This window comes from Labeo rohita, chromosome 13 (assembly GCF_022985175.1).
Source record: "Labeo rohita strain BAU-BD-2019 chromosome 13, IGBB_LRoh.1.0, whole genome shotgun sequence".
Lineage (NCBI taxonomy): Eukaryota > Metazoa > Chordata > Actinopteri > Cypriniformes > Cyprinidae > Labeo > Labeo rohita.
Window position 1 is genome coordinate 31,985,685 of NC_066881.1, and position 14,750 is coordinate 32,000,434.

The 14,750-nt window shown below is 35.9% G+C and overlaps 2 protein-coding genes across 4 annotated transcripts in view; both read right to left on the reverse strand.

The window, feature by feature from the left end:
- The window catches only part of LOC127175360 (uncharacterized), a 33,168-nt gene extending 23,777 nt beyond the window's left edge, over positions 1–9,391 (reverse strand). For 2 of the 3 annotated variants that reach the window (XR_007828977.1, XR_007828976.1), the window contains exons 1-3: positions 9,343–9,391; positions 8,009–8,645; positions 7,240–7,333 (exon numbers count right to left, since the gene is read on the reverse strand). The gene's annotated coding sequence lies outside the window, so the exon portion shown is untranslated. The remainder of the gene's footprint in view (positions 1–7,239; positions 7,334–8,008; positions 8,646–9,342) is intronic. The other variant, XR_007828978.1, reaches the window with a different exon arrangement.
- The window catches only part of LOC127175222 (tripartite motif-containing protein 29), a 68,979-nt gene extending 54,986 nt beyond the window's left edge, over positions 1–13,993 (reverse strand). The window contains exons 1-3 of the mRNA XM_051126162.1: positions 13,433–13,993; positions 12,690–12,785; positions 12,351–12,584 (exon numbers count right to left, since the gene is read on the reverse strand). Of these exons, the coding sequence (XP_050982119.1) occupies positions 12,351–12,584; positions 12,690–12,785; positions 13,433–13,993 (891 nt within the window). The remainder of the gene's footprint in view (positions 1–12,350; positions 12,585–12,689; positions 12,786–13,432) is intronic.
- Positions 13,994–14,750: the final 757 nt, after the last annotated feature.

A 14,750-nucleotide genomic window follows, 5' to 3' on the forward strand; every position in this document is an offset into this window, starting at 1 on the left:
CTGATTGATGTGGTCTCGGTGGGGAAGCACCCACTAGTCGCTCGCTTCATTCGTGGAGCCAGGCGGTTAAGGCCGCCCACCAGAGCAACAGTCCCTTCGTGGGACTTAGCGATAGTGCTCGAGGGTCTGTCTGGGACCCCATTTGAACCACTAGAGTCAGCACATGACAGGTTTCTGACTCTAAAGATGTTTTTTCTAATAGCTATTACTTCTCTCAAGAGAATCGGGGATTTGCAGGCTCTGGCAACCTCTCCATCCTGCTTGGACTTTGCCCCTGGGCTGGTGAAAGCCATTTTGCACCCTCACCCTAATTATCTTCCAAAGTTCCATTCTCGACCATAAATCCGGTCGTTCTTGAAGCTTTCTCCCCTCCGCCGTTCACTTCACCGGAGCAGGAAAGGCTACACTTACTGTGTCCAGTACGTGCTCTTCAGATTTATGTCCACCGCACAAGCCAGTGGCGTAAGTCAGAGCAACTTTTCATATGCTATGGGGGCCGCAACCGGGAGGCGGCCGCCACTAAACAAACTATGTCCCATTGGGTGAGGGATACTATTGCCCTAGCTTATGAGGCGCGCGGCCAAGCTTCGTCTCTAGAGCTTAGGGCTCATTCAACCAGGGGGGTTGCATCCTCCACGGCTATTGCAAGAGGTGCCCCCCTGCAACAAGTGTGTGATGCGGCAGGCTGGTCCTCACCGCACACGTTTATCAGATTCTGCAGTTTGGATGTCCATGCTACTCTGGGCTCTCATGTCCTTGAGTCAACATCCCAGAGTCATGTCTAAGACCTCTTCTATGTTTGTGCGCACACACTACACAACCTTGACGGGTCCAGACACTTCCAGTGTGGCGGCGTTGGTATTCTCGTTCCCATTAGCGTATTGATACGCAGCATCGAGTGTAGCTTTTGGTAGGGAACATCTTGGGTTACTTGACTGTAACCCTGTTCCCTTAAAAAGCGGGAACGAGATGCTGCGCCTCAATGCCGCACTGCAGGCGTGCCTGGACGTCCTTTCAGACAAAGGCATAACCTGCAGGTGTGTTCGTTTCACATCTATTTATAACCCGCAGGTGCACGTAATCAGATACGTCACCTACCGAGGTTATTTTAGCCAATTCTTGGCGTGTTTGACACACAATCTTCACAACCGGTCGAATAAAGAATGTTCTCATTAGCGTATTGATACGCAGCATCTCGTTCCCGCTTTTTAAGGGAACAGGGTTACAGTCAAGTAACCCGAGACGATTTACGCACTCTTTCACCCGTCGCACTTTTCACATCTAGTGAATTAGCTTATGGTTTATTTCGACCAAAACTAGAGTCAATGCTTGTTGGAACTGTGGTAAGACAAACCGAGACCGTTTTGGTTAGTTTTATTTTGTTTCTGTCGAGTTTTAACGAAGCTTGCTTTACTATGGTATGCGAGGTGAAATGACCGTGTTTGTCAATGGAGTCTGCTAGGTTTTAGGAGATCAATAAACGAGCTGTTTAGTTTAAACAAAAGGGACATATATTATGATAAAACAATTGTCCTTTTCTCTAAGGATTCCTTTAATAATGTCCGATGCGAGCTTGTCAGTGACAAACACGAGCACTTTTTTAATAGATTTACCGGTCGCAAAAAAAAAAATAAATAAATAAAAAATTGTATTTGCAGTCCGCTTCACGGTCGCAGTTAATACAGGACATAATCGCTTACTTAAACATGGCTGAGAAATACAGTTTAACTTGTGATGTAAATGGGTGGTTTGGGGTCAGAGATATTGGTAACGTTACAGGATATTAAGTAAGCTAACGTTATTTAGGCGGGAGACCAGTTCTGTAGCATGGGGATTGATAAACAAAAAAAAAAAAATTAAAAAATAATATATATATATGATAATAAAAAATATATATGATAATAAAATATTATTAGTGGACAATTACTTTTATCAGTTACTAATAATCTATTAGGCAACAAAGACAAGTAAAATGCATCCCAAAAACTTCAGTAATGTCAGGCATAATATGTTTGTTATTTTAATAACTCTGATGTAGTGTTGGAGTGTATAAAATACACATGTATAGGCAATAGTCTATGTGCCCTTAGCCTATACATGGTCAAACAAGTAGGCTAACACATTATTTAATCAAATTGATTTGATTTCTTGCAGCTCTACAGTGTGGTCCACCTGTCTTGGCACCCTGGGAAGGGCAATGCTGTCACAAGGTACGTTTTTGTAAGTATTATTGTAAAGTAATTACATTTTTATTTACAGTCGAAGTCAAAAGTTTACATACACCTTTCAGAATCTGCAAAATGTTTATTATTTTACCACAATAAGAGGGCTTATCATAAAAAATGCATGTTACTTTTATTTAGTACTGACCTTATTTAGTACTGAATAAGATATTTCAAATAAAAGATGTTTACGTATAGTCCACATGACAAAATAATACTTAAATTTATAAAAATGACCACATTTAAAAGTTTTCATACACTTGATTCTTAATACTGTGCTTTAGCCTGAATGATCCACAGCCATTTTTTTTTTAGCGATAGTTGTTTTTGAGTCCTTTGTTTGTGCTGAACAGTTAAACTGCCTGCTGAAGTCTTGTAGGTCCCACAATTTTTTTTTTCCTTTTTCTGGCATTTTTATGTATTTGAACGCTTTCCAGCAATGACTGAATGATTTTGAGATCTATCTTTTCACACTGAGGACAACTGAGGGACTCATATGCAACAATTACAGAAGGTTCAAACGCTCATTGATGCTCCAGAAGGAAAAAATATCCAATAAGAGCCAGGGGTGAAAACTTTTGAAGATGAGTACATTTTTCTTATTTTGTCTAAATATCATATTTTTTTCATTCAGAACTGCCTTTCAGAAGCTACAGAACATACTGTACTTACATGTTTGGCAGAAGACAAAATAAGTTAAATTTACCCTGATCCTTTAAACCTTCTGTAATAGTTGCATATGAGTCCCTCAGTTGTCCTCAGTGTAAAAAGATGGATCTCAAAATCATACAGTCATTGCTGGAAAGGGTTCAAATACATACAAATGCTAAATAACCAAAGAATTTGTGGGACCGGAAGGATTTTTCTGAAGAACAGCAGGCAGTTTAACTGTTCAGGACAAACAAGGGACTCAAACAAGGGACTCACAGCTGTGGATCATCCAGGTAAGAACACAGTATTAAAAATCAAGTGTATGTAAACTTTTAAACGGGTAATTTTTATAAATTTTACTATTATTTTCTGTTGTGGACTATATATAAGCATCTTTAATGTGAAATATCTTATTCAGGTCAGTACTAAATAAACAAGAACATACATTTTCTATGATCCCTCTTATTTTGGTAAAATAATTAACATTTTGCAGATTCTGAAAGGTGTATGTAAACTTCTGGATTCGACTGAACACAATTCATTTATTTATTTTTCATCTATGCTACATAATTTTTATTCACTATTTTCCCAGTTCTGTCTGTTTAATTTTGCGTTATGCTGTAGATAACAGGTTTTGTCTTTGTGTTTTCATGACTGTTTCAGTTTCACCACTGATGGGAATAAATATACTGCCAGACAGGGAGTGAGCAGAAGATCAGGACGTTGGTGTAGATTGATGGCCATCAACCCTGCATGTCAACCGCTTCATTCAGTCAAAAATGATGTTTAAATGGAGGACTTCACAGTCCAGCCCTCAAGATGCATGTGTTCGTTTCATTTAAATTCTTGCACACTTAAAATGCTTTCATGGCTGTAAATTGTTGATGCACTGTACTCTAGCAAACACCATACTAAAATGTTTTGAAATGTTTTAATAAAAATACTTTTGTAAATATGTTTGGATTGTCTTTTGATTTCTAGTGTTATTCTGAATTATAGTAGTATCACAATTTTTCTAACTAGTTGTATGTACTATTCCAACTACACAATACACAATAATAATTGCATAATAGCTAATTACAGTAGAAACAAAATTACAAAGTACTGTAAAAATCCAGTACAATACTGTTTTTAGTTATACAGTACATTGTTCTACATACTGTAAAGTTGCATTACAGTACATTGCTGTAAAACAAATTACAGTAACTTGCTGGCAACCTTGCTGCCAGTACCTTATTGTAAAAATACAGGAAAATTTTTAACAGGATGTGAAGGCTTTCAACCAGCGTAACAAAAAAATGTTTTTGAACCAAGTAACTACCCTGCCTTTAATCATAAAATATAAAAAGCTATAGGGCCTGTAGTAATCCATCCTTAATAGCTATCAGAGCCATGATACAGCTCATATGTCTTAAGTCGCTGGGGTATATTTGTAGCAATAGCCAAAAATACACTGTATGGGTCAAAATTATAGATTTTTATTTTATGCCAAAAATCATTAGGAAATTAAGTAAAGATCATGTTCCGTAAGATATTTTGTAAATTTCCTACTTTATATAAAAACATAATTTTTGATTAGTAATATGCATTGCTAAGAACTTCATTTGGACAACTTTAAAGGTGATTTTCTCAATATTTAGAGTTTTTGCACCCTCAGATTCCAGATTTTCAAGTAGTTGTATCTTGGCCATTTTTTCAGCTTTCAAATGGTGTATTAATCTCAATTTTGAAAAAATTGACCCTTATGACTGATTTTGTGGTCCGGGGTCACATATATATATTTATACAACAGTTCTTTCTGGTGATTGAATCTGATTGGCTGATAAGAGTGCGATACTAGAATCTAACAGAACTTCAACAGCCGTTTGACCATTTGTATTACTCCGCTTGCCAAAGTTGCTGTATTTCTCACAGCGAGTGTCATGGAGGACGCCCAAATTCATTATAATTTTAAAAATGATACTGTTTTGTGTCATGGAATGTAGTTTTAAGGGTTTTTAGGTGAGAACGTGAGAACAAGACACATCATAGTGGAAACCCAACATAATATATTATATTCACCATCTGAATCTAACCATTTCATTTCAACAAATGAAAAAGTCAGCCATCTATTAATTATCATGTTAATTTTTGTGCCTTTAGCCCCAACAGAAGGGGCGCTTTTACCCCAAATACCATACTTTTACATATTCTTTGATTATTTAAAAATTGTTGCTTGAATTATCTTAAACAAAACTGAAAATCATTAAGATGACGTTTGTCTCAAAATATATTCAATAATTTTAGCGATTCTCATTTGGTACTGAAATCTACAACATTTTTAAATACATCAAATATTACATAAAGTGAGCACAGAATCAACTTTGCGTCGCGTCAAGGATCAGTCAAATTTGCATGTGCATCTTGAAAAGCAAATGTTTTAGAAAATGCTACACCATGTTTTTCTAGTGGTATCTGGTTTCTAATGGTATCTGTGAGGATTTCCAGTCAGGTTTTAGACCGTACCATAGTACTGAGACTGCTCTTATTAGAGTTAAAAATGATCTGCTCTTGTCATCCGATCATGGTTGTATCTCTCTGTTAGTGCTACTGGATCTTAGTGCTGCGTTCAGTACTGTTGACCACAACATTCTCTTGAACAGACTTGAAAATTATGTTGGCATCAGTGGTAGTGCATTGGCATGGTTCAAATCGTACTTATCTGACCGCCATCAATTCGTGGCAGTAAATGAAGAGGTATCATATCGGTCACAAGTGCAGTATGGAGTACCGCAAGGCTCAGTACTAGGGCCATTACTTTTTACGCTTTACATGTTACCCTTGGGTGATATCATCAGGAAATATGGTGTTATCTTTCACTGTTACGCTAATGATACTCAGCTCTATATTTCTTTGCGGCCCGGTGAAACATACCAATTTGAAAAACTAACACAGCAGCTACAGTTCTTACTAGAACCAGAAAGTATGATCATATTAACCCGGTTCTGTCAACACTGCACTGGCTCCCTATTAAACACTGTATAGATTTTAAAATCTTGCTAATTACTTATAAAGCCCTAAATGGTTTAGCTCCTCGGTACCTGAGCGAGCTCTTATCACATTATAGTCCCTCACGTCCACTGCGTTCTCAAAACTGGCAATTTGATAATACCTAGAATATCAAAATCAACTGCGGGTGACAGATCATTTTCTTATCTAGCACCCAAACTCTGGAACAATCTACCCAACACTGTTCGGGACGCAGACACACTCTGTCAGTTTAAATCTAGATTAAAGACCCATCTCTTTAACCTTGCTTACACATAACACATCAACATATTCCTATAATTCAAATCCATCAAAGGAATGTTAGGCTGCATTAATTAGGTCAACCAGAACCGGGAACACTTCCCATAACACCCGATGTACTCAGTGCATCGTCAGAAGAATGGCATCTACATCTAATATTAGTCTGTTTCTTTCTTATTCCGAGGTCACCTTAACCACCAGATCCAGTCTGTATCCAGATCAGATGGTCACTGCAGTCCCCTGGATTCAGTCCGTACCCAGCCCAGACGGTGGATCGGCACCTAGAGACAACATCTACAGCCCTGAATGTCAGCGGAGACCACATCGACTAGATGAGCCCCAGAGACGGATCCCCAGTGAAGACCTTGTCATCTAGACGGCCGTCGGCACAAGACCACAGGACCCAGATGAGTCCTCTGTGTCTGGCCAGAGGAGAACTGGCCCCCCGACTGAGCCTGGTTTCTCCCAAAGGTTTTTTTTGTCCATTTGTCACCGATGGAGTTTTGGTTCCTTGCCGCTGTCGCCTCTGGCTTGCTTAGTTGGGGACACTTTTTCTTAACACGATATTGTATTTTATTTTATTGTATTTGATTAACTACCTTTACCTGAAAATTGAGTGTTTATTGTTGCCCTTTTGCATTATTGATGTACTATTTCCTGTTTAATACTGTACAGCCGCTTTGTCACAATTCTGTATTGTTAAAGGCGGTATATAAATAAAGGTGACTTGACTTGACTAGTGTTTTAGAGGAAAATAAACCCTACTCTGCACTGGTTATACTACATTACAATAAGCTGTCAATGAAGCAACTCAACGTTCCTTTGTGAATAGTTCTAAAGTGAAGTTTTCAAATTAGTAACGTAGGTTTGGGCTCAGCTGTTAAACTGTCAGCTTTAGAATTTAATCCGTGGAATTTACATATGGTTAGTACAATAAACAGAAGAAAAATGTGTTGTAAATGTATAAATGTAGACGACTTGTATTTGATTTGTTAGTATTTGCTGCTGGCTTTTCCTTTTGCCCCATTCAAAACCTCTTGTAAACTGTCAATCACATTTACCTTATGAATGAATTTACCTCATATACCTTATGCCTTCCTAAATGCTTGGACATTCTCGCCCATGTCTTTGATTTTCTGAGTGAAATCCCAGTGTTGTATTTTCAGTTCCTCCTGTGGATGAATTTGCAATAAATAAGATTAATTTTCTATCCTTTTAAAAATTACTGAATGAAATCAGTTTTCTGTAAGAGGACCTATTTACACAGGAAGTGTAAGTTTGTACAGGAAGCCCTTTCTCCTAGCAGACAATGATCTAATTACACAAATAGCATATATAATAACCACAGTTGGTTTATAGAGCTGGGGAAGGTGAAGGGTTTCAGAGGAACTCTCTAGTTAATGCTAACCAGCTATTTAAAGGAGACTGAGCAAGCTCTTTGGCTGCATATGCAACATGAACCAATCAGCGTGTGCCTAGTTTAACACTGTGGATATCATCTAGAGTTTCATGACAGAACTCGGCATTTAGATGCAAAGCTATTTGTAGTTAACAGAATGTTTAAAGTGGACTAAGAAAATAAAGTGTAACCTAAAAAATGCTTCTTTCTTTTAATTTTGCAATGTAATGATGCTGCTAATTTCTGTATACTGTACTTTATATTTCTTTCATGTAAACGTATTAAGCTGCTATTTCTCATAGAGAAGAAAATGTGGTCTGGTATTGTATTATTTCACAGAAATATCACAACACAATGAATTTAATAAATAAAATCAGGTTTATGAAATTTTGTGTTATTATTTTGGCCTATATTCGCTATATAATATAGTCACATCACATCATCTTACCTGTTTTTTAGCCATTTCAGCTGAAGCTGAGACTGTTTTATGTCCACTGTGCTGATTCCCCATACAAACTACACAAATACATTTCCAGTCATTATAGCAGTAAACCTCAAGTGCTTTATGATGTTGAGGGCAGATCTGCTGCTGTAGATTTGAGGAAGTGTTTACCAGCTTGTGCTTTTTGAAAGCTTCAGACTCATAATGAGGCTGAATGTGAGTTTGGCAGTAAGAAGCCAAACACACCAAACAAGACTTGATAGCTTTGAGTTTTCTACCTTTACAAAAATCGCATTTCACATCTCCAGGCCCAGCTGGAACTTCCCGTTTCATTCCATCTACAATTTCAGCCAGGACAGTGTTTTTGTTGAGAGCTGGTCTTTGGTTGAATGTCCTCCTGCATGTAGGGCAGCTGAAATGTTGACTTATAGAAGCATCCCGATCCCAGCACCGCTTTATACACATTATACAGAAACTGTGCCCACAAGATGTAGTTACTGGGTCCTTAAGCAGATTCAGACAGATTGGGCAGTTTAAAGGATTTTGAAGTTCTGTCATTTTGATGCTTTCAAATCCAATGTAGGATTTCGCTGTAGAATAACAGGGGGTTTTGAAACTTTTGAAATCAGAATGGAAGTGGCTCCTGTGGAAACATGACAAAATGAAAATGAAAGTAAAAATAATGAGTAGTATTTCCTGCTTCTGAAAATGTCACTATCTGCATTATCCATAGAAGAAACTTTTCTGTCTAAATGGTTCCATGAAGAACCTTTAACATCTTAAGAACCTTTCTGTTTCACAAAAGGTTCTTTGTGGCGAAAGAAGGTTCTTCAGATTATAAAAAGGTAATAAAGAGATGGTTCTTTAAAGAACCAAAAATGGTTCTTCTATGGCATTGCTGTGAAGAGCCTTTTAAACCACCTTTTTTTTTTAAGAGTGTATACAACATAAATGTAAAATTCAGATACACATAGTCCTACATTTGCCCTACTGTAAATACACTCTGCTGCACAATTCTCAATACACTCACACAAGAGCCTGACAAACAAGTTGAGATCACACTTTTTATGTATGCACAGGATTGTCCTGTGTTTGTCAGGTTCATTTTGCCCAGCAGTGGTAGGCCTATGAAGGTCTTTTGTGTAGACTACCAGACAACCAATTTAAAGGAAACAGCCATAACAGCTTGTACCTGCTGATGTGTGGAAAAAAAAATCTTTTATTTAATTTTTCCACCTATACACACATTTATTACCTCTGGGCCCAGTACCCTGTATTGAATTTTCACATCTAGTAGTTTTATTCATCAAGTTAAATACAGTAGAGTTAAACAGACTCACAGTTTGGCTGGCAAATCACCCTCCGGTATCAGTCAACCAAAGAAGGAAGACCTCAGACTGAACAGGAAACTGAACAGTAGGCTGCTCTTAAAGAGATAGTACTAAATAAGGTGTTTGGGGGTTTTTATGTTTAATTTTTAAAGTGTAATGAAATGGGAGTTGCAATAGTCTTTGTGATGTATATCTATGGCTTCTTGAACAAGAACCAAGAAAAATGTGCTGTAGGACTTAATTCAACTCTGACTCTGAGAAGTTTTATATCTACCATGCCATTCATGTATACACACTTTTTAAGACTTAATACTCTTTAGACCAAATGATCAGTGAGCACAAGATGAACAGAATGAAAGTACTGTGTCTCTAGGCATGTTTTAAACATTTTAAAAAATGAAAACAGCAAAAAGCAATGAAATGGGCAGAGACATCTAGTGCTTGTTCACCACTTATTCACAAACACGGCACATAGCAGAATTTTCCCAAATCTAATTTCTTTACTCATAATCTGTTGATTTTAAGTTCTTTATAGATTAAAAAAAAATCTACATACTGTCTAAACTGTAAAAAAATACAATTTGTTGAGTCAGCTTAAAATAATTTGTTACCCTGCTGCCTTAAAATTTTAAGTTCAGTCAACTAAAATAACTTTAGTCAACTCAAATATCTAAGTTGTCACTTAGTATAACAACATTTCAAGTTGAATAAGCTTTCTTTTTTTGAGTTGACTGAACTTAAAATTTTAAGGAAGCCAGGTAACAAATTATTTTAATTTGACTCAACAAATTGTTTTTTACGTTGTATTAGGGCTGATTGTACTGTGCTCAATACACTTTCCGATGATAACAATGGTGTTTAATTAAAGGGACACCATTATCAATTCATTGTTCAGAATTCAAGTTCATATAGTGTTTAGAGAATACAGAAAAACGTTTTGCATGTTACCATTACTATTTACTATTTTAAATGTTCCTCTTTTTCAATATTTGTTTGCCATTTTTTTGTTTGCATATGTCACAGTAACATATTTAATATAGTAATTTTCTGAGTTCATTTTCATCAATATTCCTATTACTGAATATTCTGTTATTCAAATTTAAACAAATTGAATGTCAACCCAACATGTTGTGTTGAATTTTACACATGACTTGAGTGAACTGATCAATATTTAACTGAAAAGAAATTTGTCAAGTGACTCAATGTTGGCAGGTACCTATATTACACGTTTAAAAAAAAAAAAAGTGGTCCACTTTACCTGCATTTACCCTATAAGAATAGATCAGTGCATTAAATCTTAATAAATGCAAAACACCTGCCACTTGTTTTGTTACCTGTAATGTGTTTTTTTATTTTTTTATTTTATTTTTTTCATTTTAGCTTATTACTTGTTTATTGTATGTGTGAATGAAACTCTTCATATATATATATGAAGAGTTCAGATGCAAAACCAGCTAAATCCATCTGACATCTTTCTTTAAAAAATGTATTTTTATCAGGCTCAGATGTATAGGTTTCTAAAGTTATGGAACTCTTCACCTTTGCACATTCACCAGCTGGATTCAATTTCCAATTTTAAAGTGCAAATAAAAACGTATTTGTTTAGAATAGCTTTTATTGATTTGCTTGTTTAATGTGTTGTTATAATGCTTGCGTTTTATGTTTTGTATTTTAATGTTTTGTTTTATATTGCACGGCGTTCTTGAGTGTCTTGAAAGCCGCCTATAAATAAAAGGTATTATTATTAAAAGGCTACATGCTAATATTTTAATAAATTATTTACCACGCATATAGACAGAAAAACTGCACACTCTTACTTTAATGTCGTTAAAATTGTGCTTAAGCAGTTACTTTGTGCGTTCAGATTAGCAGCTTTAACAGCAAGTCAAAGAGGCTTTCAGTTGAACCATGTACATGTATTTTATACACTTATATTATGTTCTGGCATATTTAATCATCTGCTCTTGTAATGTCTATTATGACCTATTTCAAGGGAAGCCAGAATTACACTTCAAATTAAACATAACTATAGAGATTAGTCTGAATTAATCTGAAAGCAAATATGAAGATACATATTCATGAAAATACATTTAAACACCTGAATAGCAGGCATTATTTCTGTCCATTATCGCTTGTGTGATTTCAGCTAAAAAGGGAAAAAAATACAGCAATTTTCTGGTGTTATGACTGGTTGGGACAGTCTTCAGAATCCAAATAAAAACCCAACCTCGTCATCTTCGTTAAAGTCTGATTGGGTTGGCAAGACAGATGTTTGAGTGTGCTCAGCACGCCCATGACTAAATCCAGCCCTGTTACACCCATGTGCACTGCTTGATGACACCCGTGCTACAGAATGCACTGGAACTGTAGAAAGTGGATGAGTAACAGAAGAAAGAAACAGAGTGAAGAATAAATGGACTACAGTGTTGAATGATAATATATACATATTTATATATTATATATTAAGTATCTGCATAGTACTAAAAATGTACTCACAGCCTTTAAGCCTAGTGGTTCTGAAAATTTGCACTTCAGCAACTATTTGAGAAAAAAAAAACAACAACAATGAACTCTTTTATGGCCTTTCCTCCCAAATTAGGCAGCAACCCCGTATGTTCTGGTGAAATCAGCTGCAGATGTGCCTTCCATCTCAAATTGTTACATTTTATATAAGCTGGCACAACATACAGTATTTTGGTTCACTAGCATGATACCATCGCACTCAGCATACTTTGCTACATACTGTACTTGTAAATGTCTAAATGTTTCTAGACAGTGTTATATTACCTTTCTTTGATATTCTGGCCATGTGCTCTTCACAGAGTTTGTCCAGTTGGTTCTTCAGCTCTGAGACAGATTGAACTACATTCTCAAATGTCAGAAGGTCGTTTACATCCCTGGGTAATGTTGTGTACAGATACAGTCCAGAACAGGAAGCGTAATTCTGCAATTGAGAATAATAGTGTCATTATTTCATTTTTTTAAAAAAGCTTTTATCTTGATGATAATTTTTATACCTGGAAGAAATGAATGTGATCCTCTGTATATAAAATCTGCCCCAGTTTATCATTCTCCTTTTGTAGATTACTGATCTCCTGCTCCAGTTTCTGTATGTGGGCATTGATCTGTCCTATCTCCCTCTTCTCCTGATTTCTGATCAGTTCTCTCACCTCAGCTCGTCTTTTCTGAATGGAACGGATGAGCTCAATGAAGATCCTCTCACTGTGTTCCACTGCTGCCTGTGCAGAGCGCTGGTATGACACAGAAACGCAAGACAGAATGCACTATTTGGCTTTAGTAGAACATTCCTTTTGTGATCCATTCATTACAGCTTTAGAACTGTCAATCACACTTACCTTATGAGAATCCACAGCCTTATCAAATTCCTGTATCTTCTTGTCCATACTGGTGATTTTATTAATAAAATCTCTCTTTTTTATGTTCAGTTCCTCCTGTGGTTAAATTTATGAATAAGAATTTCCTTGAGTGATTTAATAATAATAATAATAATAATAACTAAAAAAATATATATATATTTTCCCCTAAGTAGATCTATTTGCATTTGTACAGGAAGCCCTTTTTCCTAGCACACAATGATCTAATTTTCCTGTTGATAACAATGGTTTTGTATCTGACTCATTAACAACTTATGCTTTACGTGTGAATGAAACAGTAATAGTAATTAAAGCTTTCATTTTCATCATCATTGTATTTATTTGTTTATTTAGTTTTGCCATAAAAAAAATGCTTATTCCATTTATTAATATACTGAGTAATCAATTTTTTTCATTATGATTCTGATAATTTCTTGCTGTGACCTAGATACTTCAAATATCTTTTTTACTTACACACCCTCGATCTTACTCTCACTTTTTTTTTTAACTTAAAATTATTGAGCTGTTCCTGCTCATAGGGTGGAAAATGTGATCTGCTACTGTATCTTCTCATGGAAATATCACAGACAGCACTTAATCAATTTAATGAACAAGATAATTATCATATTTTTTATGATATTTTATGTTCATATTTTGGCCTATACTCACTAAGTAACATTTGTCTCTTTCATGCCATTGCTTAAATACATTTCACATCATCTTACCTGTTTTTTAGCCATTTCAGCTGCAGCTGAGACTGTTTGATGTCCATAGTGCTGATCCCCCATGCAGAGCACACATACACATTTCTGGTCATCATAACAGTAGACCTCCAGTGCTTTATGATGTTGAGGGCAGATCCACTGTTGTAGATTTGGAGAAGCATTTACCAGCTTGTGCTTTTTAAATGCTGAAGACTCATAATGAGGCCGAATGTGAGTTTGACAGTAAGAAGCCAAACACACCAGACAAGACTTGATGGCTTTTACTCTTCTTACTTTGCAAACATCACACTGCACATCTCCAGGCCCAGCTGGAACTTCCTGCTTCATATCTTCTAAAATGTCAGCTAGCACCGTGCTTCTGCTGAGATCTGGTCTTTGAAGAAACATCTTCCTGCATTTAGGGCAGCTGAAAAATCTCTTCTGATATTCCTGATCCCAGAACCTCTTAATACAGTCCATACAGAAACTGTGCCCACAAGATGTAGTCACTGGGTCCTTAAGTAGATCCAGACAGATAGGACAGTTCAAAGGATTTTCAGCATCAAAAAAAGATAGTGCCATTTTGGGGCTTTCAAACCCAGTCAGATACTCACTGTTAAATAGCAGTGTGTACTTTCAGTTCCTAATATACTCACGAAGTGAAATCATGAGTGGCTTATGCAAACTTGGCAAGATTTCCAACAAAGTTAGAGTAATGAATGAATATTTACTGGATAAATGAGTTTGTTTCTGAAAATTTAAGCAACTGTATATATGTATCTATCAAGTAAATATATCGTAAATATATTTGAAAGAGTGAAACAAAAAGATACAGTTAGCAGGTTGAAAAACTTGACAAACCAGTTTGTAATGGAAATACTTTACGTAACTCATGCATACATTAAAGAGTTCATTGTTACTTTTGGGTAAACTAAGGCTGGCTGCACACTAGAAGATTTCTAGGTTGATTTACACACTGTTAAAAAAAAAAAGAAAAAAAAAGTAAGTGTTAAGTGCTGCCTTAATTTTAAGTTTAGTCAAAAAAAAAAAAAAAAAAAAAAAATTTAAGTTTAGTCAACATGAAGTCTTAAGTTCTACTACATGAAAATTTGATTTCAGTAAACTTGAAATTTTAAGGCAGCATGAGCACTTACTTTTTTTTTTTTTTAAGATGAAACAACTTTTTTTTTTTTTTTTTTTGTATACATATATGAGTGCTTTAAAGGGGTCATCGGATGCCCATTTCCACAAGTTGATATGATTCTTTAGGGTCTTAATGAAAAGTCTATAATGTACTTTGGTTAAAAATTCTCAATGGTTGTGTAAAAAAACACCCTTT